Raw genomic sequence first — 26,001 nt, forward strand, 5'->3', positions numbered from 1 at the left:
TGTCAAGTAGACAATTAATTGACAAGTGGCTAAAACCAAATTTACATTAGGAAAATTTTCGTTTCCCGTTTTTTTTTTGTAACCAACTGTACATGAACGTTTCAATTCAAGTTTCATCTCTGTGTTTTGGAGTAAATATGGTCGAGACCCAAACGACGGTAATTAAATCACTATCTTTTTTGGTTCCATCTAAAATCCATCAAAAAGAGTAGAAAATACATATTCAATAATAATAACATTGACACAGAACATAAAACACAAAAAAGTCAAAATGTGGAGGCGAGACGCCGGTAATTATGTTGATAAGCACTGCACTATTACTTGATAGTATTATCCGTAATAGTGTATGTACTCCGGCAAAATTGCCGTGCCGCCGGGTGGAGGTGGGATACGAAAAATAATAATAATAATAGTAGAGATGGCTTCACTTGTAAACGTCAACTTCCCAATAAAGAACATGGATACACCCGAATTTATTGAAGCCCTTAATAATGCAGGAGGAGTGTTACTGGTATTAGTTTACTTGGTGAATATGAAGGTGCTCACACCCTTCAACTTTGATCAAGACAAGTTAAGTAAAAAACATCCCCAGGTGTTCAAGATTCTTACCGCTACGAAATTTCAATTGGCTATTCTTACAGATATTGCAAAGTCTGCTCACCAGTCACTCTCTATTATATGCGCCTGTGCCTTAAGCTCATTAAAACAATTCCAAATCGCATCTGACATTATGAATGAGCATATAGCACCCCTAAAATCAGATAGTATATTTATTCCATTATCAAAGAAATGTTCAACTTGGAATGTCAGTATACTAGGAGAACTTACATTACACTCAAATGAATCTAAAACTGCAAATAATCTTATATTGGAAATATCAGGACAACTGGCCACTGCAAAAATTCATGACCCACATCCTATCAGTCCAATGACATCAAAGATTCCCCCATCACCGGCAGAAACAACAGATCTTACATCATTAGTAAAACCAACTATGAAGCTGCCTAAGAGTATTGCAACAAAGACCGCTTCTCATTCCCAAGAGATTCTCCAAGATCCCTTAAAATTCCCTTCAGAAAAAGATACTTCAATTTTAGATACTAGCGACTTGACCCAAACAACATATCATCATCCTGTTGCTAATGAAGAAACCTCTTTGAAGAAATTTCACTTACGCAAACCTGATCCTAAGTTGGTCGCAAGGAAGCCAGACTATATAACTGATAATTATTATCGAGTATCAAACCGAATGATTATACTTGGTATGTCCGGGTACTTGCATCACAATTCCCAGAAGAAATTAAACGAGTTATCTTAGCAACTGTTTCGGGTGCTGATCTATCGCATTTGTTCCAATCATTTCCACAATTTTGGACATGGAAAACCATATCAGGTTCTGATCAGTGGTAAAATGAACTTGAAAATACCCTCTTTTGGAATATCGGAATATGGTGTGGACAAGGGCAGTATCAGGACACACTTAAGCAACTGAGTGACAATGAGATTCCGGAAATGCTCCATTCATTAATTAAATCCATAGAAGCTCTCAATAAGCGTGTTGATGCTATCAGTGCTCACCAATCATCGGAGTTCCAACAATCGCGGCTAGATATCCCTACATAAAAAATTGAGCAAATGGAGATTACACTGAATAGTAATTTACTATGGGGTGATCAAGAAGGACTGTTTAAATTGGTAACACTGAATTGTATTTTAAATCGTATAACAGGAGTAACTTTCGGTTGTTGATGGCTTGTCGTTGTTAATCCTATACCTACATCAGATATTTGTCAAATAAACAAACAAAACATATCCGGTTGCAGTGTTATAAATAACCGAATTAAAAAATTTTCTTAATTGTACTGCCAACTTAAACAGTCCTTCTTGATCACCTGGTAGTTAAAATTGCTAACACCAATAGTACGGTGCGATCAATTAAAAAATAAATCGAGTCGGCGTGTTACCTATGGCAACCCATGCTATAGCATAGGCTCCAAAGCAAACTCGATTTATTTTTTAAATGATCGCTCCGTATTAGTTCAGTTGCTGGAAGTTTTCCGAATATTGTTATGTCTGAGTGAATCAGATCAGTTCATCTCAGCTCACTGCGTTTGCAAAAGGAAAGCTACTTATGTAGCTACACATTATTATTCCATCTTTCTAACCTGTACAATCAACATCCACTTTAACTGGCAAATTTGGGCCAAACACAACAATGACGCCATTCTACTCGCTCTACGCTCCAAATTCAGCGTAGCAAAAGTGGCACGGGGTGTAGTAATTACGCATAATTACATACAATAAAACAGCAATTCTGTCAGGCGTAGTAGTTGCAGTCGTACAATTAAATGCACCTAATAACAGCGATAAATTTAACCCCACTTTTTATACATGTAATCACACAATAATCAAACACTTAGAAACTTACCGTTCAGTGATGGGTTGCTAGTTGTTTCAGGTGTTCTCTAGTGACTCCCAAAGCTGATGTCTCCTTTCGTTCGAATAGAAATACCAAATCCTGAATCATAACTCAACTCTCAAAAACCACACACAACGGTCAGTTGATCGGCACAGTTCATTCTGTAAAATACAACAGAATAAATAATACACACGTTCCGCAGAAACTTAGATTTTGCATTAACATAACCTAAAAATGGCGCTACACGCTTTACAGTTGCAAGCAGTAAATCTTAACCGTAAGCAAAAAAAAAACTAGTGCATGTGGGAGACTATTACCGTTATAATGAAAAATAACAAACAAAATGTGAAAAGAAAAACTTACAATTTCAATTGCGCCACTTTGACTGTTTGAAGTTTGAACACCAAACAAAAATAAAACGCACAATCAGAAACGCGAACGCGCACACGTGTAGTAGGAGCGCGTTCATAAAATATGGGCGAAGGTAGAGCACATGGTAGAGTGTGGAGAATATCACGTGACTGCAGTGTCACTCCGGCATTATGAACGGAATCGGGTAAACGCGTGTTTTTTGTTTTTGTAAATGTCAACATTGTTGTATCATGTTAATTGGTTGAGTTTTGATTTCAAACTGGTTTATTAACGTATAATACAATACAGAGTTATGCAACATACAATACAGAGTTATGCAACATACAATACACAATTATTATAATACCACCCACAATACATCGATCTAGTCTATCGGGTTACATCTTACATCTCCCTTTCTTTTATTTTACAAAACAAGCCTACCAACTACAGTATATATTTTAACAATAAGACTTATATGATAAACACAAATCAATCACTTATAACTTTAATTCTTATTTTATTTTACAACCTTGTCCTTTCCCATCTTTGATATCAAAATATTTGTTCCGTGTTAAAATAGCTCCATTTAGTAGCTGGATTCGATATGTCCTTGAGTGATGATGTTTATTATTTAAGACTTCAAGGATTTTTCCGGGTTCAAATGTTTTATTGTGTAACTTTACTCTGACATTGTGTAGGATATTTTACTCCTTGCTAATAGCTACTATATAGGCCGTGGGTGGTGGAGCATTCAGAGAAACACAACCGCCCAGAATAACATCTATTTACATACTGTTGAAAATAATAATACAAAAACTCTTGATAACCACATACAAAAACTAATCACTCTACACTCTCCCCTGCTATCCAAATACACTTTCCACTCAGAATACATAAGTCTCAAAAATACATAAGTCTCTGAGGTGGGCGCACTTCCCGTCTAAGACGCTTCCTAACAGGCGAAAACACCCCTGCTGGAGACGTAGCTTCCCGTTTACCCGGAGCCGACTCCACGCTTCCAGGTTCAGCTGGAGGTGCGGAAACTGGCAAACTACCCTCCAGTCTCAGTTTCCTGATCTGGTTGGTGTGCCTTTTCCAGATAGCCCCTGTCTCAATTACTTGGCACAAAAACGTACATTTTCCTATAATTTTTTTAATAATCGCCTTCGTCCAAACTTTGGTTCCCTTGTCTCCCCTGTAATCCCGCGTCATTACTTTGTCACCAACTCGCAACTCTGCCCTCTGTCGCCCCCCAAAATGAAATTCCTGAATACCTTGCTTCTTTTTAACCGCAAGCTCAACGTTTTCATCGCAGATCATATCAAAACGTGTGCGAATATTCCGACCAAACATCAGAAATGCAGGAGAAAACCCCGTAGTTGCATGTGCACAATTTCGATAATCGAATAAAAACTTATTAAGTACCTCATTCACATTAAAACTACTATTTTTAACAACTGCGAAAGCCTTCTTTAACGCGTTCTTTACTGTTTTGACGGCATTTTCGGCCGCACCATTACTTTGGGGAAAATATGGAGCAGATGTGATTTGTTTAATGTTAAATGCCTTTAAAAAGTCTTGAAATTCAGAACTTGTAGCGAGATTTGTAGCGTTATCGGAGACAATTAACCTAGGAATACCAAATCTTGCTATAACACTATATAACGCTGAAATTGTGAAACTCGTTGTGATATTCGTAGTGGGAAAAACTTCCACCCACTTCGAATGAGCATCTAAAATTACTAGGAAATGTTTATTTAAAAAAGGTCCTAAGTAATCGATATGAATACGACTGAATACTTCTTTAGGCCACTTCCAGTTATGCAATATGGTCTTTGCGGGGTGTTGTTGATTTTGCCCACAACCCTCGCAAGCTTCAACTACACGCTCAACATCGCGATTAATCCCCGGCCAAAAAAAATAAGATCTTGCAATCTGTTTCATTTTGACTACGCCCAAATGCGACTCATGCAGACTTAAAAGTAATTTTTTTCTTAACCCGGACGGAATTACTATTCTATTATTCCACCACAATAAGTTCTTATCCAGAGATAACTGGTGTCTAATGTTGAAATAAGACCACAACTGCGAATCTTTCTTAACCGAGCCGGGCCAACCCTTCTTGACCAAGTTAACCACCTTTGTTAAGGTATTATCTAAACTCATTGATCTTTTAATTTCGTCTAAATCAACATTCGCACTTATGTGGTTTACTGCTCCCTCGACAGTTTCCACCGAATCATGGTCATCGACATCGCCCTTCGTTGGTAATGCGCGTGACAAAAAATCGGCCGAATTCCTATCCGATCTGACATATTCAATTTTGTATTGGTAATTCGAAAGAATAATCGCCCAGCGCCTTAACCGATTCGCCGAATATTGTGGAATACCCTTAGTTGGGTGAAAAATTGCTATCAGCGGTTTATTATCCGTTACCAACGTAAATGGTCTACAATATAAATATTGGTGAAATTTTTTTAAAGCGAAAATAATAGCACATGCTTCTCGTTCAATCTGACTCCAATTTTTTTCACTACTAGATAGAGTTCGAGATGCATACGCTATGGGTCTTTCACTACCGTTTGGCATCACGTGCGAAATTACTCCCCCTAAACCGTAGGGACTCGCATCAACGGACAATTTAATGTCATAGTCTGGGTTATAATGAGTCAACACTTGCGCCGACGTTAGTATCTCCTTAATTTTTTTAAACTCCTTGGTCCACTTCCAAGTCGTTCCCTTTTTTAATAACTCATATAACGGAGCCAAAATTGTGGATAAATTTGGTACAAACTTCCCATAATAATTAATCATACCTAAAACTGATTTTAACTGAGTGATATTAGCAGGTATTGATGCTTGATTAATTGCAACGACTTTATCTCGCGAAGGATGCAACCCAACCTTGTTAATTCTGTACCCCAAATAACTAACTTCGTCTTGAAAAAAGGTACATTTACTTGGCGATACCTTTAATCCATTTTCACGCAAACGGCTCAAAACCGCTTCAATTCTTTGCACACTCTCCTGTTTATCCTTACCGCAAATTAAAACATCGTCCAAGAAACAAACTACTCCCTCCAAATCAGCCAACAATGATTCCATAATTTTCTGAAATTTGGCTGGAGCCGATGCTACTCCAAATGGAAGACGCGTATATTGATATAAACCCTTATGTGTTGATATCGTCACCAACGCTTTTGACTTTTCGTCCAGTAGACACTGGTTGTACGCTTGAGACAGGTCTATTTTGGAAAAAACACACGACCCATGCACCTTTGCAAATAGATCATTTATGCGCGGTAATGGAAATTTATCTATCTCTAACACAGGATTAATTGTTATTTTGAAATCACCGCAAATGCGTATACTCCCATCTTTCTTTAATACAGGAACAATAGGCGTCGCCCATTGTGAAAAATTCACCGCAGTTAGTACCTTTAATTTCACTAACCTATCTAATTCCGCCTCTACTTTATCGCGCAATCCGAATGGTACCGTTCTAGCCCGAAAAAATTTCGGTGTAACTTCCTCATCTAACAATTTCAAGGTAATCACCCCTTTGTTAAAGGTACCCAATCCCTCTGAAAATACATCGTCATACTTATTAACTAAATATTCTAAATTAGTCGAACTGAGATTATTAATTTGACTCTGTATAAACTCAATACTTACTGTACAATTTCATAAAGTCTCGCCCTAAAATAGGAACTCTCCCATTTCTGACTACAAATGACTCTATCTCTTTTACAACGTTATTGTATTCTATAGGGATTTGACAACAACCGATAGTATCAAGCTTTGCTCCATGATACACAAACAAATTACGTTTAGATGGTTCTAATGCTACCTCTTCAAGGTTACTCTGCCAAAATTCTTCCGAAACAACCGAAACGCTCGCCCCCGAATCGAGTTGAAACGAAAATTGTTTGTTAAAAATCGTTATTGGCAAATAAATGGGTTTTAAACCATCTGACTTAATACAAAAAATCGACTCATCCTGATCTTCCATATAGTTTTGGACCCTGTGTCCGTCTCTCTTCCTGGAGCAAACCGGAGCCAGATGACCTTGGACCCCGCATACATGACATTTGTAATCCTTGAACCGACAATCCTGTGCCATATGATTACCTCGGCCACATACTTTACATCGTTGCAGACTCTTAACCTCGCCTTTTGCACTTTTCTGGGCTCCTGGAGTGACTGAAGGTTTGAACTGTGGTTTGAACCTACTGCTCCCCTTGCCTTGTGACACCTTCAAAACTTCGGGTTCCAACTTAACTTGCACTTGTTGTTGAAGGGAATGTGTTGCCATTTTTCTGGAAGCAACACTAACGGCGTCAGCGAAAGAAACTGAAATCTTCTCCTCAAATAGCCGATCTTGCACCGGTCCTTTACCGAATCCCATGATGAACCGGTCACGAAGTGTCATATCCAGAACCGCTTCCGGAAATTCACTCTTACACGCCAGCCCTCGGAGTCTTGCTGCAAATTCAGCTGCACTTTCTTGAGAATTCCTCGTTGCTGCATAAAACCTCTGTCGTGCCACGAATGCGGATTCACACGTTTTAAAGTGTTTATCGAACAATTCGGTTAATTCTGTAAACGACTTGTCCTCTGGTGCAGTCGGGAGACACAAATTAAAAATTAGTTTGTATGCCTCTTCGTCTAGTGCTGTTAATAACATTGCACGCTTAAAGTTGTCATCCGTAATCGCGTTCACAATAAAATAATTGTCCATGCGCCGTTTGTACACTGTCCAATCTGACACTACCGGGTTAAATTCCCGCAACTGGCCATAGTATGATGACCTCGGCCCTTCTTTCGTCATTCTGACCGCCTGATCTCACTTCCACTGCTGAACGAGCCCGTAATAAATAATAATCCTCGTCGCCACTGTAGGATAACTTTGAACTACTTTGAACTCGTTTCGGTTTACTGTTCTTTTATCATAAAAATATTTTTGTTTAAGTTGTTTTTGTTTAAAATGGTTAATGGTGTCCATGTCAGGAACTTGGCTATCGAAATTTGGTAATAAGCCATTTATTTTGCGAGACATTAAAAGTTCTGCTAGTGATTTAATATTTTGATCGATTGGTGTGTTACGTAATTCTAGAAGACACAAATTAATATCTTTATCGTCCAATTCCGCTTTTTTCAGAATTTTTTTCATTACCTGGATATGTCTTTCGACCATACCATTTGACTGTGAATACAATGGACTGGAAGTGATATGTTCTATTCCCCAGTCTTTACAAAATTGTTGAAAGAATTCCGACATACCGGGTGTAGAATTTGTTTACGAGACATAGGGTTTTACATGTAAAAATAAAGAGTTTCAATTATTGGCTCCCCTAATAATTTTACGGCAAAATAGTTCAAATGAAAGTTGGAGAGAATTAAAATTACTGTCTAATATCAGTCTTACTTTTTTTCTAACATCTTGTGGTACTGAAAGAAAGGAAAGACAAAAGTTGACACAAAACAGTAAAAAGTACTACTAAGCATGAAATTGTATTTCTTCCTTTAAATGTTATTATGAAGGGTCTTTTTTAAGCAACTTCCAAGCAACATTTGCTTCAGGTTCTCCAGACCGATCAATTCCTGCCACAGAAACAATTGGAAGAATTGTAGAGAAGTTTGAGCATTTGATGGAAGATACCTTTTCATTCATCCTGTAGTCCTGTACGACTTTATTTGAAGGGCAAATTAAAAGACAATTAAATAATAGAGAAACCATCTGACAAATACATAGTATTTTAAAAGTCAAATTTCATGGCTAGTGCTACTTTTTAGTATTTTTGTGTTAACTCCTTTCTTGCTTTTCTTTCAGTACCACAAAATGTTAGAAAAAAACAAAGAGTGGAATTAGACAGTATTTTTAATTCTCTTTAACTTTCATTTTAACTATTTTGGCATAAAATTATTAGGGGAGCCAATAATTGAAACTCTTTATTTTTACATGTAAAATCCTATGTCTCGTAAACCAATTCTACACCCGGTATATTGAGTTCCATTGTCTGATCTGATTTTTTTAGGTATTCCGTGACGTGCAAAAATTGATTTTAAGATTTGAATAGTATTCTGGCTAGTTATTCGTGATAGTGGTTCTACTTCAATAAATTTAGAATAATAATCTACTACAATAAGATAATTTTTGTCCTTATACTGAAATAGATCTGTTCCTACTTAGTCCAATCAATAGGGAGTTTTACCTTGCAAAAGGTACAGAAAAGTTTATACTTGGCAGGTATCTTCTATCAGGCATATTATTAATGTTGTTGAGTTTGCGACCTTGGGGGGTTGCCGCTCGCCCCGCCATACTGGAGAATAGGGGTGCAAAATCACATTTTTGCGATTATTTCATTATCCGTGCGAGATACCTCTATCTAAGTTATTATGAAAAATGTAGAGCATGCAATTCTCTACATTTTTTGTTCTTTATGTTTTTTTGTCAGATCAATAGTTTCGTAGTTACAGCGTGTATAAATCGAGAATTTCTTTTATTTTTGTATTTTTTATTCTTTTCCACACCACCACAGAGGTAGAGCAATAGGGTGCTTTTTGTTTTGATGTGGTGTCCCCAGTGGGTATAGTCCACGATGCAGTAGAAGTTTTTTGTTTTACTCTTTTTGATCTCTTTGTAGCGTAGACGGACCCTAATGATCTGGATCGAACGGTATAGATGAGCTGAATTCATCAGAGTTTATGAATTCGGGAATTCCTCTTGAGAATTTTCCTCTTGTTCCTCAGGGTCATCATCATCATCATCATCAAGATCATCTGGCGTTTGCCAAATAGAAATTCATTGATTTCAGGTATTTGTTCGTCTTGATCTTCAGATTCTGGAACGTCTGTGATTATTTCATTATGCGTGCGAGATACGTATATCTAACTGATTACAAAAAATGTAGAACATACAATTCTCTACAATTTTTGTTCTTTACGTTTTTTTGTGAGATCAATAGTTTCGTAGTTACAGCCTGTAGAAATCGAGCATTTATTGTTTATCCGTCTAGGGGAATATCGGACTCCAACGTGTATACTAATGAAACAGGTAAACGCCAAATGATCTTGATGATGATGATGATGACCCTGAAGAACAAAAGGAAAATTCTGAAGAGGAATTCTCGAATTCATAAACTCTGATGAATTCAGCTCATCTAAACCGATCGATCCAGATCATTTGGATCCGTCTACGTTACAAAGAGATCAAAAACAGTAAAACAATAAATTTCTACTGCATCGTAGACTATGCCCACCGGGGACACTACAAAAAAAAAATGCACCCTATTACTCTACCTCTGTGGTGGCGTGGAAAAGAATAAAAAGTACAAAAATAACAGAAATTCTCGATTTCTACACGCTGTAACTACGAAACTATTGATCTGACAAAAAAACATAAACAACAAAAAATGTAGAGAATTGTACGCTCTACATTTTTCATAATAACTTAGATAGACGTATCTCGCACGGATAATGAAATAATCGCAGAAATGTGATTTTCCACCCCTATTCTCCAGTATGGCGGGGCGAGCGACAACCTCCCAAGGTCGCGAACTCGGCTATATTAATAATATGCCTAATAGAAGATACCTGCCAAGTATAAACTTTTCTGTACCTTTTGCAAGGTGGAGCCACTTTTATGTCTCTATTGACTGGACTAACTGTTTCCCACGGGTGTTCTGTTAACTCGCTTGGTATTAATGGTTCTTTAATATTTGAATTTCTGAATTTGAGACAAATTTCACAATTTAACACCAAGTTTTTTATGTCATTATTTATATTGGGCCAATAAATACATTGTCGAGCTCGGTATTGACATTTATCAATCCCCAAATGATTGTAATGTAGAAGATCATTTCTTTTTGCAGACTTTGTGGTACAACGGCCTTGTTGTTTTTAAAAATTACCTCATCTAATATGACTAGTGTTGCAATAATTTTTTTCTCTTTCTTCCACTTCTGAAATTGTTACAAATATTTTCTTCTTTGAATTTCCACTTTTGATTAAACTAGCAATATTCCTTCTTTGCTCTTGTCAGGATGTTTAATCAATTTCGAACACAGAATTTAAAACACTAACTTTATTATGAACGATGATTTATTATTTCCATACACTCGAATTACTCTTAACTCTAATTCTTAAGTCCACTCAGTCTTAGATTCACAATTTCTCTCCTCAACTTACTGTAACTCTCTTACTTTTATACTCATACATCCCCATTTCATTCAACCACTCACATTCATTCTAGCTCCAACGGCCAAAATTACTAATCCAATAACAATCGAATGTTTAAACTTAGAAACAATCCGTTGAAACCAACCGACTCTCCTAACCGACAATTTTTCTGTTAAATCTAATTCGTTCCGAACAATCTATTAGCATTCACTCATAACCAAATACACTTCTACATTTCCTTATGACTAACGGATTTTAACGAACTTCTATCGATGGTCTAAAAATTACAACAGTTCGGCCTTTCCTGACCTAATTGACGACCTCGTCAATGCCGTGACATAATTCCTCCACAAAGTCAATGTACTAATAAACTAGAAACTAACAACAAAGTTTTCACAAAAATAAATCATCTAACATGCCTACATTGAGAAAAGGTTTAGTTTTTTTTTTCTCATGCCTTGACAACTTCCTATGGACCCCTGAATTTTGATTTCAACTTCCTGCGTCGTCCTGTCCCTGTATTTGGAGCTTCACATCTTCCCAACTCCAAATTCTTCTCACTATACGGTGGATGTTCTTCTCTTAGATCTCCAGTTTCTCCCGTGGTTTCTCCCGTTACGACATTGCCACCTTCGTCACCTGCCATTTTCACTTGTTATAAATCTGGCACCCTCTTGCCTTTATAACACTCTCGCGACAACGTTACACAGCTCCTTAGCCCGTTTCGCACCACTGACACGATGCACGACAGTATGACAATCCCCCGTAACACTCTTTTTCACTTCACACCACTGAGATACTGTCTTCTAAACGATCTTCAACTTTTATCCCAACAACAATCTTGCGTTTTCCACCTCTTCAGTGTACTCAAAAAAAAAAAACTCGGTGAACCCGGCCTAGAAGTCCCGTTACTAGGCTTCACCCTCAAAATACGCCGATACGATACTCCCCACGTACCCGTACTCACTTTCCGAAATACACGTCAGAGTCCTGAACAAATCGCGAGATTCACCATTGAAACTTCAACAATTCACTTTTAGCTCTCTTCAAAACTATGGACGCTTCACAGGTAATATCCCACTCTATGGACGTTTCATAGGTAATATCCCATTCTATGGACGTTTTATAGGTAATATCCCACTCTATGGACGTTTTATAGGTAATATCCCACTTCTGATATTGTTGCAATAATTTTTTTCTCTTTCTTCCACTTCTGAAATTGTTACAAATATTTTCTTCTTTGAATTTCCACTTTTGATTAAACTAGCAATATTCCTTCTTTGCTCTTGTCAGGATGTTTAATCAATTTCGAACACTGAATTTAAAACACTAACTTTATTATGAACGATGATTTATTATTTCCATACACTCGAATTACTCTTAACTCTAATTCTTAAGTCTACTCAGTCTTAGATTCACAATTTCTCTCCTCAACTTACTGTAACTCTCTTACTTTTATACTCATACATCCCCATTTCATTCAACCACTCACATTCATTCTAGCTCCAACGGCCAAAATTACTAATCCAATAACAATCGAATGTTTAAATTTAGAAACAATCCGTTGAAACCAACCGACTATCCTAACCGACAACTTTTCCGTTAAAACTAATTCGTTCCGATCAATCAATTAGCATTCACTCATAACCAAATACACTTCTACATTTCCTTATGACTAACGGATTTTAACTAATTTACATCGACGGTTTAAAAATTACAACATAATGTTTGCCCGTTTAGCTCTTTCTAAAACCCGTTTTAGATTTCTATCATGTTCCTCTTGTGTTTTTCCATAAATTAATAAATCGTCGATATATGACACCTGACCTGGGATATCTTTAAAAATCTCTTTGAATTCTTTCTGAAAAATTTCTGGTGCCGAAACAATTCCAAAAGGGAGTCTGTTAAATTTATATCGACCAAAAGGAGTTGCAAACGTGCATACTTTTGAACTAGTTTCATTTAAAGGAATCTGGTAAAATCCTTGATCCGCGTCAACTCTACTAAAAACTGTCGCTCCGTTTAATTCAGTCAGCAGTTCTTCAATTAACGGAACTTGATAATGTTGTCTTTTTATGTATTTGTTTAATTGTTTTGGATCCAAACAAATTCTCAATTTTCCGGAGGGTTTCCTAACTAACACTAATGGATTAACCCAATCTGTAGGTTCATTTACTTTTTCGATAATTTTGAATCGTTCTAATCTGTTTAATTCTGATTTCAATGTTAAAGGAATTTTCCTTGCATTGTGAACTACAGGTTGAGCGTTCTCCTGCAATACAATGTTTTGTGGAGAGCCGAAGCATCCACTGCCACTGAAAACTTCTTTATAATCATTTAATATATCAGTAAGTGAGTTTACTGAATTTACGCGTTCTATTAATTTTAATTTTTGGCATGCATTTAACCCTAAAATTGCAGGTGCATTTTTGTCTGTTTCTACAATAAAAAAATCAAGTTGGCAATTATTTTCTTCCTGATTTACTTTGCATCTAAATGTACATTTACCTAGATTAGTGATACTATGTCCACTGTAATTTAGTAATTTAATTTTTGATTGTTTAAGAAAACTATCTTTGTCTGGAATTTTATCGAACAGTCTTTTCGGTATTAAATTTGCTTGTGCCCCAGTGTCCAATTTGAACTTGATTGTAACATTTGGGTTCTCTAATACCTGAATTTTCGCCGTCCAATCTTCTTGATCCTTGGCAGTCTTTTTCTCATTTCCTACACTCGCAATCGTGAATTCGGAGTTGTCAGAGTCACTGGCACTTTCTTGATTTTTTGATGCACTATTTCTGGCACTAATTTCTTTCACTGATTTTTTTCGATGATTCTTTGGATCTTCTTTCTTGCTGTCGTTCTCTTTTTGCTTGCACATGTTCGCGAAATGATTTAGTTTTCCACACTTGCGACATTCTTTTTCAAAATCCGGACATTCGTTGATTTTGTGATTTCTTCCACAACGGGTACAGTTGTTGATTTCTCTTGTTTCTGGGCTGACCTGGGTTGACTTTTCCCCGAAGCTCCCGATTTCATTTTTTTCTTGGACGTAATTTCATTGATGTGATTATTTTCTGTCCCAGAGTTCATCTGTTGCATTTGAGATTTCGTCATTTCTATCATTTTACAAATTTCGATGCATTTCTTCAATGTTAATTTTTCTTCCTGTAATAGGTAATTTGCTTCTAATTTGCTCTGAATTGATTCCACCGACGATTCTGTCGCGTATCAGGGACTCTTTCAGTGTTTCAAATTCACACGTGGATGACAAAATCTTGAGTTCCTTGATGTAATTTTCAATGGTTTCCCCTGGTTCTTGATTTCGAGAAAAAAATTTGTACCTTTCAAACGTGACGTTGCGTTTGGGCAGGAAGTATTCGTCGAATTTTTTAATTAGAATTTCAAATTTGTTGTGTTCATTTGGTTTGAAGTCAAATGTTGAGTGAATATCTATACACTCATCTCCTAAGGCGTGTAATAGGAGTGCACATTTTCTTCCTTGTGTAAGTTCTTCCCCTAGTGCGGTGCAATAAATTTCAAAATTGCGCTTGAATTTGTTCCATGGTTCCGCTAAGTTGGTTTCTTGTAAGTTAAATTTAGTTGGTAATTTAAGAGATTCCATTTTCACTTATTGATGGTTGAATTATTTATAATTTCTGTCACTTATTTGAATTTTTCACTGGACTGCGCCATGTATCCTGTTAATTGGTTGAGTTCTGATTTCAAACTGGTTTACTAACGTATAATACAATACAGAGTTATGCAACATACAATACTGAGTTATGCAACATACAATACACAATTATTATAATACCACCCACAATACATCGATCTAGTCTATCGGGTTACAATTGTCAACTCACATTTAATTGTCATCTATTTAACCACCTGCTTAAATGAGGATCAACAGATTAAAAATGCAATTTGACGAAAGAAAAAGAAAATTAATTATTTCTGGGGCAATTGGTTCTGCAAAAAAACGTTTTTCCCCTGTAAATTTGTTATCACCGGATTCAATACAGAAAGAGGAAGAAGAGAATATAAAATAAGTGTGGTTGCACAAGGAATACCTATCTTTAAGAATATGTTGAACGAGTCAAAAACCTGGTACTGATTTCAACGAAATGTTTCCCCCGTGGCAAGACTCGGATCAATTCGTTTGTTCATGGCAATCGCAGTCGAATTAGGTCTCCAGGTACACCAACTGGATTTCACAAGTGCCTATTTGAATGGTGAAATCGAAGAAGAAGTATTTATGGAGGTTCCAAGTGAATTCTACGACATACTAAATGCAAAGGAGTCACGAAACAAAGTGCGTTTGATTAGAAAGGCACTCTATGGCCTGAAACAATCAGGCAGGCAGTGATACAAGAAACTAGACGAAAAATTAAAACAACAAAAACTGAAACCATTGGACTCCGATCCTTGTGTTTATATCAATAAAGAAGACGGAAACATCGTGAAACTATGTTGACGACCTCATGGTCGCATCGAGAAAATTGCAACGATTAAAATCAGAACTGTCAAAGTCCTTCGAGATAAAAGATTTAGGTCCGTTGAGCTTTTATCCTGGCATAGAATTCACACAAGATGTCGAGAAACAAACAATTACCATGTCACAATCAAGGTACATCAAGGAAACCTTAAGTCGTTTCAACATGGAAAGGTGTAACAACCCCGATTAACCCGAATAAAAAGATGTCGAAGGAAATGTGCCCGAAAACCGAAGAGAAGAAGAAAGCAGTTGAAAAGTTACCATATCAGAGCCTCGTTGGTTCTCTGATGTATTTGGCTGTTTCAACTCGACCATACATCGCACACGCCGTGAGCATGCTCAGCCAATTCAACACAAACTTTAGGGAACAACACTGGAGAGCTGCGAAACGAGTACTGCGGTATCTGAAGAACACCGAAAATCTACGCTTAATGTTCAAAAAGTCTGGACAAGAATTTGTAGGTTATGCCGATGCAGACTGGGGTGCAAGTATAGATGATAGAGGATCGTAAAATTACGGCCGCTATTGTACGGTACCGTTTTGTAGGAAACCGAAGCTTTAGCGAAATTGAAAACATATCCTGTGTACACAATAGCGGCCGTAATTTGACGGCAAATGACGTCACAAAAAAACGTAAGTACACGTATATATCTACATATAAATGCCAGCGGTTTCCTACAAAACGGTACCGTACAATAGCGGCCGTAATTTGACGGTGGAGTAAGGTACGGCCAAGTACGGCCGCTTTAACGGTGGATTTTATTGTAAAGTAAGGACGACCACGGTACAGTAAAATACGGCCGCTCTCCAGTGAACATCAATACACAGTGAAAAGTGAAAATTGTGGTGTTTTTCAAGATAGATGATTTAGATCTGGCTATCCTAGTTTGTCTCGAGGACGAAGGATCATCCGAGGAAGAAACCCGAGGACAAGAATGTGATATTTATAAGAGGCGAGAGACGAAGGGTGCCTACGAAATTCTGATTGTCCGTCATCTGGTACCAAATGATACCAAATTCAAAGAATATTTCCGTTTATCACCAGAATTGTTCCATTACGTTTTGAACTTTAAAACCAAGCAATCGAATAAAAAAGCCGATTTCTCCAGAACAAAAACTCGGTATTTTTCTGAGGCAAGAACTATAGTATTGCTGTTATAACTTTTTATCTGCTCCGCCCACATAAATTGACCAATGAGAATCAAAGCCAGATTCAATCTGTATAATTTTTCATCACATTTACCACATAAAAATTTAAGGTTAGAATTTTGCTGTCAAGTGCACAATTATAATACATTCATTTTTGTTTTACACCAGAGTAGGCTATTTAAATTTTTTTAAATGTTGGTATCGGGGCTATGTCAAGATAACAAAATCAAAATTGTTGGAACTGCCAGTGTCAAATTTGACATTATTATTAAGTATTAAGGTAAATTAGTTTTAAATTTGTGCAATATTTACATTTATCACTAAATACACACATTACTGAGTCCTCGAAACTATGTAGTTAATTGTAAAATGATAATGCTTGGCTACATGGTCATGAATTTTGACAAGAAAGTGTAACCTCAAATATTATACATGATGTATATTGTCATTCAGCCACAGTCTTACCATACAACTCGCCAAATTTCCATAGCCTACTCTGGTCTAAAACAAAAGTGAATGCACTGTATTGTTTTAGGTTTTAAAAAATAAAATGTTATTAAGACAATTCGAATGTCAGAATTTTTTTTCTGCGTAAATCAGATCATCTTAACAACCTATTTGATTGGTAACTAAGAAGATGTAATGGGCGGGGCAGATAATTTAAAATGTTACGTTGTCCTTAGTTTAATAACAAAATTATTATGTTTCTACGAGATTGCAATGTCTAAACTATTTACGTTAATTAAGAATGTTAAGAAATTAACAATACAATCCATTAAAAAAAATCAAACATTAAACAAAGAAAATCAGAAAATAATTAGGATCAAAATAGCATTAATTGCTTTCTTCAGTGGACGTGGATGGTCCAGGAGAGGGTAAATAATTATTTTGACTATAAAATGCTAATTCTGCATTACCAATCAAATTCCCAATTTCTAACCTAAGCCTAACCTGCTCTTGGAGAGGTAGTTTTTTACAATCTTTGCCGTTGACGCGAAATATAAATCAGTCTCGTCTTGGGGTTCTGGCACACGTTGGGATCTACGAGTAGTGTCTTGCAGCAACTGGAGTCGAGCCTCGGCTGTGGAACTTAATTTCCGTTTTTTAGTCGAACGTAACGTGGCCATTTGGGGAGTGGTACTGGCAATGCTGGTAGTGTTGATCATTTCTGACGAAGATTCTCGCGAGTAGACGTCCTGGGAGAAACTATCTTCATCTTCATGTCTTGCCGAAGTTTCTTCAACAGCATACAGCACTTGTTTGCGACATATTTTGGCTGCCGATCTGGCTTATGTCTTCGTGCAAATCTTGACGCGGTCCTTCATCACGTGGAATATTACTTACAGTACTAAAAAGAATTACTTTTTGGCCTCCTTGCATATAAATGTCAAATTAACATTCAGATGACATCTCCTGCCGTGCGTAAAAATTGCCCAAATTGTTTACTCTTCAGATACGTTTATAAATTAAAATCTCTTTATTGCTTTCAACTATCATAAATTCTCATTTTTCTCCTTTGTAAACTGCCTCCTAACTGCTCTAAAGCAAAAAATAGCAGATAACCAACCGTTGCCCTAGACAACACATTCAAAGTGACATTTCTTGAAAAATTTGTCAAAACTGTCAAAAGCAAATGCGAAATCATTTTTAATAGATTTGGAAGCTTTGGGGACGTCGTTTCAAACAATACAGTTTTGTATGCAACTCGTTTCTGTGCAAATTGGGCTTTTCTAATTGCCCGAGAGGCCAATTTACACAGAACCTCGTTGCATAAATAACTATTATACAACGAATATATGTTAGCATCACCCTCGCTTCGCTCCGACGCGCGACGTAGTGAGCCGATCGACCTTCCCCGTCCTAACATCCGAAGACTACCGACGGCCCAGCCCGAGCGTCGATCGGGAGACCGCGCGAAAAATCGGGGAAGAACGATTATTATTCCTGCGAGTACCAATGTGAACTATTGTTAGTAACACCTCCTGTTCAAAGAAGCAGAATAAAGTGTTAAGTGAAGTCAAAGTTAAATTAATCTTTAACATCAGAAATGGGATTGTGTTCTTCATCTTACTTAATCTGCCTTCAGCCGACGTCATGCCAAAAGCGAAGAGAAAGCGTAATCCCGAAGCTCCCACTGGAAACCCAGTAGAGGACCAGGCTGAACAAGTAGAAATTGATAGGGAGGAACCAGGCCTTCCGCCTCCAAAGAGGAAAAGTGTGCCCTGGCAAGAAACCCTCCTCACGCTAATCGCAAACCAACAGGAGCAAATTGCGGAGTTGCGAAAATCCAATATGGCGGGGCCAACGCCCAGCACGTCCACCGACGGCATCCTGATTGCGCAGACGCCAGCACCAACGTCACTTACCACGTGGGCATCATTCCGCCTATCAGACTTTGACCCCGATAAAAGCAATTTTACCATCGAAGAGTGGTTGGAGGATGCTTCAAAACTAAAAGGAGAACTGGGTGCCAGCGACCTTATTATGATAGCAAAAGCAGGAGAGGCGCTGAGGGGCAGAGCATATCGCTACTACTGCGACTGGCGCCCGGTACGACGAGGTTGGGAGGATTTTTGTAAGGACTTGGGCGTTGCTTTCCCGGACCGTGAAACACCAGGAGTTCGCGCTTTTATGGCGGCTACCTTAAGAAGCAAAGACTGTGAATCGCTCAGCGACTACGGAAACCAGAAGCTTCGCCGAATTCATCGTTTCTGTGATGCGTTGCCGTGGGCGACTAGACTGAGTATGGTCGAATATGGCCTTGACCATGCAGAAGCCCAAGCCTCCATACGGATCGGACAGCCAGAAGATGAGCGAGAGCTCTTAAAACTACTCTCTGAAATTGATGGGCACAGACGCAAACATCAAACTGTGGTTGGCTCATGTTCCAGTGATGCGGTGGGAACAAAGAGCGCGGCGCGTTCAACAGTCCAACGACCCGGTATGTCAGGATCCTCTTTCCGCGGAGAGTGTTTTAATTGAGGCCGGGTTGGTCATCGCCAAGAAGACTATCGTGTGTAGCAGACAACTAAAAAACCCGTTGAAATTGAAAAGCCATAGAAGCCAACGGAGTCGAAGGCGTCTACCTGTACGTATTGTAAGAAGGTAGGACATATCGAGAGTAGCTGTTTCTTTAAACGCGGAAGACCCAAGAAAATGTGACTAGTCCGCAAAAGACGTACGTTGAACACTACACCGATCGCTACCGCGTTATGTAACCACGAAGCTGTTTCCTTGACCTACATCATCAACAGTGGTGCCGATATCTCAGTTATAGGCAGGGGCACAGTGGAAAAACTGCAAGCATCGATGTCACCGACCTTGCGAGTTATTTCTGGACTCGGGACAGAAACTATACCAGCTATCGGCACGTGCGAGATTGTTGTCGTTCTACCCAACGTCAGCATCGATGTTTTGTTTACAGTCGTTCCGGACGATGTAATGCCTTCCAATCTGGCTGCTATTATTGGTTGGGACGTGATTAGTAGGCCAAACGTATAAATCAAAAAGGGTACCGACGGCCTCGAACTTCATCATGACCTATCCAACACTGGGAATGTTCTAACTATCGAGAAAACTGGTGCTTTTGATGACTTACAAGTAACAAGGGTGGCCGAACGGGACCTAGCACGACTGAAACAACTCCTGATCAAGACGCAAAAGGCAACTCCAGACCATATCACCACGAGGAAGTTGACGATCACACTGAAAGATGATATTCCGGTAGCGTACCGACCCAGACGATTAGCCCATGCAGAAAGAACCCAAGTCAAAAAGACTGTGGCACATCCACAGGGCGGGAGAACCGCAACATAAAGACTGTGGTAGATCCACAGGGCGGGAGAACCGCAACATAAAGACTGTGGCACATCCGCAGGGCGGGAGAACCGCAACATAAAGACTGTGGCACATCCGCAGGGCGGGAGAACCGCAACATAAAGACTGTGGCACATCCACAGGGCTGAGAGAACCGCAGCATAAAGACAGGGCGGGAGACCGCAACAAGATAAAGACCGTGGCCCGTAGCGATACTATCATGAATTTTAACAACCATGATCACTACACGGGACTCGGGAGCAGTGAAACCCGATGACCATACTAAAGCATTATTGCTGTTTCAGCGTCAGATGGAGCGAGGCCGCCCAAGGTCAGGATAGCCGTGTTAGCATTACCCTCGCTTCGCTCCGCCGCGCGACGTAGTGGGCTGACCGACCTTCCCCGTCCTAACATCCGAGGACTACCGACGGCCCAGCTCGAGCGTCGATCGGGAGACCGCGCGAAAAATCGGGGAAGAACGATTGTTATTCCTGCGAGTACCAATGTGAACTATTGTTAGTAACACCTCCTGTTCAAAGAAGCAGAATAAAGTGTTAAGTGAAGTCAAAGTTAAATTAATCTTTAACATATATACCTATTGAAACTCCAGATACATAACTTTTTTATTGTTGAACGGTAAAAGATGATATGGTTTTGAATATTTTTTAGTTTCAACTGGATTAGCGCCATCTTGTGTGTTGTTACAGATCACTGCAAGACCGATATTATTGACAGCACGGAATGACTGGTATTCGTATTGACGGACTTCGATATATTCAATTACGTTCGATTTATAAATTAACCTAAGGAATGTGAACTTCCAATCAAAACGAAAAAGGTAATGTTGAATTAAACGTATCCTTGTAGTAATCCAATCCTTTATCTTTCCTAACTTAATTTTAGGTTGACAATACGAATATTGAAGGTTAAGAAACTAATCGAAGGAATTGCTTTGAATCACTCTTATCCTGACTCCTGTCTTTAGAAAAGCCTACAAAAACATTTCCATAGTTACCAGAATATATTCCTTTATTTATTGTATCTCAAGTTAATAAACAATTAAGTAAAAACGACAATTTAAATGCTTTATTTATTTAAGTTAACACAGGGTCATTATAAATAATTGTCCCATCGTAGATGGCTGTGCGCTATGCTTTAGGTGCGCCGCTACGCCCACTAGTTGTTACAAACATTTATAATGACCCCGTAGTAACATTAATTGTGCAATTCTGAACATCAGAAAATAGACACGGCATTAGCTGATTTACTTCAGTTGTGCTTTTGTTTGTTGTGTACCCAACTTCAATGCTTGAATCCTCTTGAATGGTGTAGGAACCAGAATGTACTTGAAATGCTGGCCTCTTTGACCCTGAAGGCCCGGCTTCGGTCATCATATGAGCCACGTCGATTTTTCTTTTTAAAGAATCAGCAACATAGCTTTCTGCCACCGTTCCACTTTTCCATCCGCCATGTCTCTTCAAAGTAAGAAGATCCCCTCCTCGATTAGCTAATAAGGTTGCAGAACTTCTTCTGAAGCAGTGTCCAGTGTATTGGCTAGGATTTGGCTAGGAATGTGGCAATTTTAGATGGGATGCTGCCGATATTGTTTATACCCACAGGCACAGCACAACACTTTCCTTTTTCATATTTTATGAACAGACGGTCGGCAATTTGTAAAAATAGTTGGACAGTGGCAACCCATTCTTCTTTTGTTATAACGAAAGAACGACTTACATTTGTTTTTGTTTTGGGGATTGTAATAACAATAATATCGTCTTTCTGTTGGATGTCTTTAATAACTATGTTAGTAAGTTCTTCGCGACGTAAGGCCCCAGACACTCCAATTATCAAAACGACCTAGAACAACGGTAAAACCAAATTTATTAGATTAGTTGTAGTTTGTTAATTTTAATTTTTAGGTGACTGTTTTGTTTTCAAACGTTTTTATAAAGAACTAAAAGCTTGCCTTCATAAGTAAAAAATTGTCATTGGGAGCCCGCGCGAGAAATGCAGTAATGTTTTCTACATCTAAAATTTCACTTTTTTTGGGTTTGTAATGCTCAGTTTGTCTTTTTATATATGTAATTAACTTGGCATATTTAGATATGTCGATATTTTTGTTCAACATGATACAGAACTTCAACATTGAGAAAATTGCCCAAAGACTCTTTTTATTTTTTTGCGCGATTGTACTCTATTTGGTTGTTTACCACGTCTGTTTCCAAGATGGTAAGCTCGTTGCTAACGATAAACTCGATGGTAAGTAATTTTTGGTGTTCTAGAACGGTAAGTAAAGTTTATTCAAAATTAATCGATTATTATAATAATTTTTATGTAGACAGAAGTTGAAGACAAGATGTGGGGGCACTTTCTGGGAACTCATAAAGCTCTTGTAGTCGGCTTTCCTTGGCGCTGCAATGAAATAGCATTAGCAAACTTGCCGCGACATTGGCATTGTCAAAATTTTCATACCCAGCATTTTCCTTGTCTTCTTGATTAGGTACACATTGAGGTTGTTGGTTTCGAAAATAATTCTTCATTTATGTAGACAGAAGTTGAAGACAAGATGTTAGCACTTTCTGGAAACTCACACGGCTCTTGTAGTCGGCTTTCCTTGCTGCTGCAATGAAACAGCATTAGCAAACTTGCCGCGACATTGGCATTGTCAAAATTTTCATACCCCGCATTTTCCTTGTCTTCTTGATTACAAATTGAGATCGTTGGTTTCGAAAATTATTCATTTATGTAGACGGAAGTTGAAGACAAGATGTTAGCACTTTCTGGAAACTCACACGGCTCGTGTAGTCGGCCTACCTTACCGCTGCAATGAAACAATTTTAGTAACAGACTTGCCGCGACATTAGAATTGTCAAAATGTTCATACCCCGGATTTTCCTTGTCTTCTTGATTTCATATTGAGTTCGCTGGTTTCGAAAATTCTTGATTTATGTAGACAGAAGTTGAAGACAAGATGTTAGCACTTTCTGGAAACTCACACGGCTCTTGTGGTCGGCATTCCTTGCCGCTATATTAGCGAACTTGCCGCGACATTAGTATTATCAAAATTTTCATACCACAAATTTTCCTTGTCTTCTTAATTACACGTTGAGGTCGTTAATTTCAAAAATTCTTTATTTGTGACGCACCCCACATTCAAAGTTTCTTCTACAATATCCACTTCGTTTTCGGAATCACTAATATCACTCATTTTACTGCTTGTTTTTCAACACAACTGGCGATATTTGCGCACAAAAACTGCAATGGCGCTAGTTGTTTGCAGATTGCCTTAGAAACGCGATACAAAAATCGACATTGTGGCAACACGATGTGAAGGGCGTCGTATCGCATTGCATTCTAGTTAGGAACGTTTTGTAATAAATATTCAATCGCGCAAAAAATCTCATAAGCATGACGAACGTTAATGACAATGTACGGATCTCAGACAATATTGGAGTCGTCGCAAGCTCCTCCTCCAAACAATTGTCTTCGATCCGTACATTGTCATTACCGTTCTTTATACTTAATATACTATTGTTTACCAAATCTGTAAAGTACGCCAAAAGAACATTTTCGGTGTAAATCTTTGCTCCTTTTTTTCGCACCACTTCGTAAAAACGTTAAATTGACCCTCATATCGAGCTCTGGATTTTTCTGGCAATAATTGAGCCAAAACATTTTGAGCCATCTGTCGCACTTCTGGGGGCGTACGGTTGGCTTCAAAAAAAACGGGAACTGTCAGAAAAAGTTCTGTCAAATTTCATTAAATTTGTATAGTTTGAAACGGTCTTTTAGAATTTAGGTTAAAAAACTACACTTATGTGTCAGAAATGTCAGTTATGCAAATACAAATACTACTGTCAAACAGACACAAATTGACATAAATTGACAAATTAAATTTCCAATTCACATTAGGTCAAATTTCATTTCCCGTTTTTTTTGAAGCCAAGTGTACCCGTAAAATTATCATCACTAGACATTGTAATTTCTAAGGGAGTAGTAACTAAGAAAACTGTTTTATTGTTTGACACAAGATACGTTTGACGTTTATTTTGAAACAAATGAATAAAAGAAAACGCGTGCATAGGTATTGCGATTGTTCAATTCCAAACATACCATTGAGCTTTATGTGACATTTGATGATTTTTAAAAATTGTCGGCCAAAAAGTTTAATACAAATCTTGTGCGTTAACCATTTCACAGCGCTCAATCATTAAAGCACTCCGCTACGCGTCGTGCTTCAAATTTATTTCGCGCTGTAAAATGTCAGTTACAGCGCACGAATGTAAATAACTATTAATGCATGGCTGTATGTTGTAAGTCGTAAACATAGGTACATTCGTTTTCCACTTGGGCAGCTATCTAAAAAGGACAATAATTCTGATCTTTTTTTGGCAGCTACGCCTGCTGACCCAATACCAGGTTTCCCTCGCTTGCGAATATAGTAGTCCCTAATTAAACCCAACGTTTACTGCAATCAGTATCTAAAATTACAAAAAATTATTAATTTCAGTAGTCATTTCATAATATGTATTTTTATTGGGTGCAACTGAACTGCATACAAAACTCATTAGATTTTTAATCCAACACTTGAACTGCGCTCAAGAAATTTACTCTACCTTAACTGACCTTTATAAACACCTAAACTGCGCTCAGTATCCAAAGGAATTCGAAAAATAGTCAAGTAACCAGTGATAAAAACACGAAAATGTTGTTGGGGCGGCTTGTCCAATTTGGTTTATGATGCTGCTTCCAATAATTCCGCCGACAAGTACCTACTTTCGGAACGTATAATTCTCAAACAATTGGTTAAATCCCATCACTCGACGTCTATTTGTCGCCATCCTGTGGCAAAACCCACAGGAGGCAACGTGGAACGAAGCAACCCTTCTAATGACCTGACTACCTTTTCCTAATCTGTGCGCAGTTCGAGTGCCTCCTTTTAATTTTATCCCCCATTTAACTTAAAAGCAACTGTTTTTTCTAGGTTTCTGGCTACCGGCGAATCCTTTAGATCATTGGCATTTCAATTTCGAATATGTCATTCGTGGATTGGAGTTATACTCGTAGTACGACAGGTGGCAAATAGCATGGTTGCAAAAATGCTTAATGTCATCATACCCCCACCATCAATGGATGATTTCCGCAAAATTTCTCAAAAATATTTATCCAGCTGGAATTTTCCTAATTGTGTAGGAGCGATAGACGGCAGGCATATACGAATAAAATCACCCAAAAACAGTGGTTCCCTGTACTTCAACTACAAGGAATTTTATTCTATTGTCATGCTTGCAATTGTCGATGCAGATTTGAAATTTGCTGCTATTGACGTTGGATCATACGGTCGGGAAGGAGATGCAGGGAAATATCTCAAAAGCAATTTTGGAACAAAAATTATAAACAACGAATTTAACATCCCTCCTCCACAAGCACTTCCGCAAACAAATACTGTTCTTCCACATGTCATTCTTGGAGAGGAAGCATTTGCTTTACATGAAAATCTGATGAAACCCTTTCCAAGGAGACAATCGATAAATGATCAGTCTAAAGCTGTATACAATTACCGTCTATTCCGAGCAAGGCGTA

At 38.1% G+C, this 26,001-nt stretch overlaps 1 protein-coding gene, 3 long non-coding RNA genes and 2 pseudogenes across 5 annotated transcripts in view; 2 read left to right on the plus strand and 4 right to left on the minus strand.

Annotated features, from left to right (window-relative positions):
- The window catches only part of LOC138137253 (uncharacterized), a 44,765-nt gene extending 41,828 nt beyond the window's left edge, over window positions 1-2,937 (minus strand). The window contains exons 1-2 of the long non-coding RNA XR_011161664.1: window positions 2,783-2,937; window positions 2,429-2,580 (exon numbers count right to left, since the gene is read on the minus strand). This is a non-coding gene — a long non-coding RNA (uncharacterized lncRNA). The remainder of the gene's footprint in view (window positions 1-2,428; window positions 2,581-2,782) is intronic.
- Window positions 2,938-3,673: 736 nt separating this feature from the next.
- On the minus strand, window positions 3,674-7,670 carry LOC138137024 (uncharacterized). The gene is made up of 3 exons (XM_069056328.1): window positions 6,449-7,670; window positions 6,228-6,357; window positions 3,674-3,968 (listed from the first exon to the last, which is right to left on the minus strand). Exons 1-3 carry the CDS (start codon window positions 7,602-7,604, stop codon window positions 3,674-3,676), a joined length of 1,581 nt encoding a protein of 526 aa, XP_068912429.1. The 5' UTR covers window positions 7,605-7,670.
- Window positions 7,671-13,207: 5,537 nt separating this feature from the next.
- LOC138137025 (uncharacterized) lies at window positions 13,208-14,663 on the minus strand (annotated as a pseudogene).
- Window positions 14,664-18,458: 3,795 nt separating this feature from the next.
- On the plus strand, window positions 18,459-20,103 carry LOC138137026 (uncharacterized; annotated as a pseudogene).
- Window positions 20,104-21,179: 1,076 nt separating this feature from the next.
- On the plus strand, window positions 21,180-21,494 carry LOC138136873 (uncharacterized). The gene is made up of 2 exons (XR_011161467.1): window positions 21,180-21,256; window positions 21,322-21,494. It is a non-coding gene; the product is annotated as an uncharacterized lncRNA (long non-coding RNA).
- A 1,164-nt stretch (window positions 21,495-22,658) lies between these two features.
- On the minus strand, window positions 22,659-23,938 carry LOC138136872 (uncharacterized). 2 transcript variants are annotated; one of them, XR_011161465.1, is made up of 5 exons: window positions 23,493-23,938; window positions 23,303-23,443; window positions 23,099-23,239; window positions 22,891-23,035; window positions 22,659-22,830 (listed from the first exon to the last, which is right to left on the minus strand). It is a non-coding gene; the product is annotated as an uncharacterized lncRNA (long non-coding RNA). The 2 variants fall into 2 exon arrangements; XR_011161466.1 differs by having other exon boundaries at window positions 22,891-23,038.
- Between the last annotated feature and the right edge of the window lie 2,063 nt (window positions 23,939-26,001).

Source organism: Tenebrio molitor, chromosome 8 (genome assembly GCF_963966145.1).
Source record: "Tenebrio molitor chromosome 8, icTenMoli1.1, whole genome shotgun sequence".
Lineage (NCBI taxonomy): Eukaryota > Metazoa > Arthropoda > Insecta > Coleoptera > Tenebrionidae > Tenebrio > Tenebrio molitor.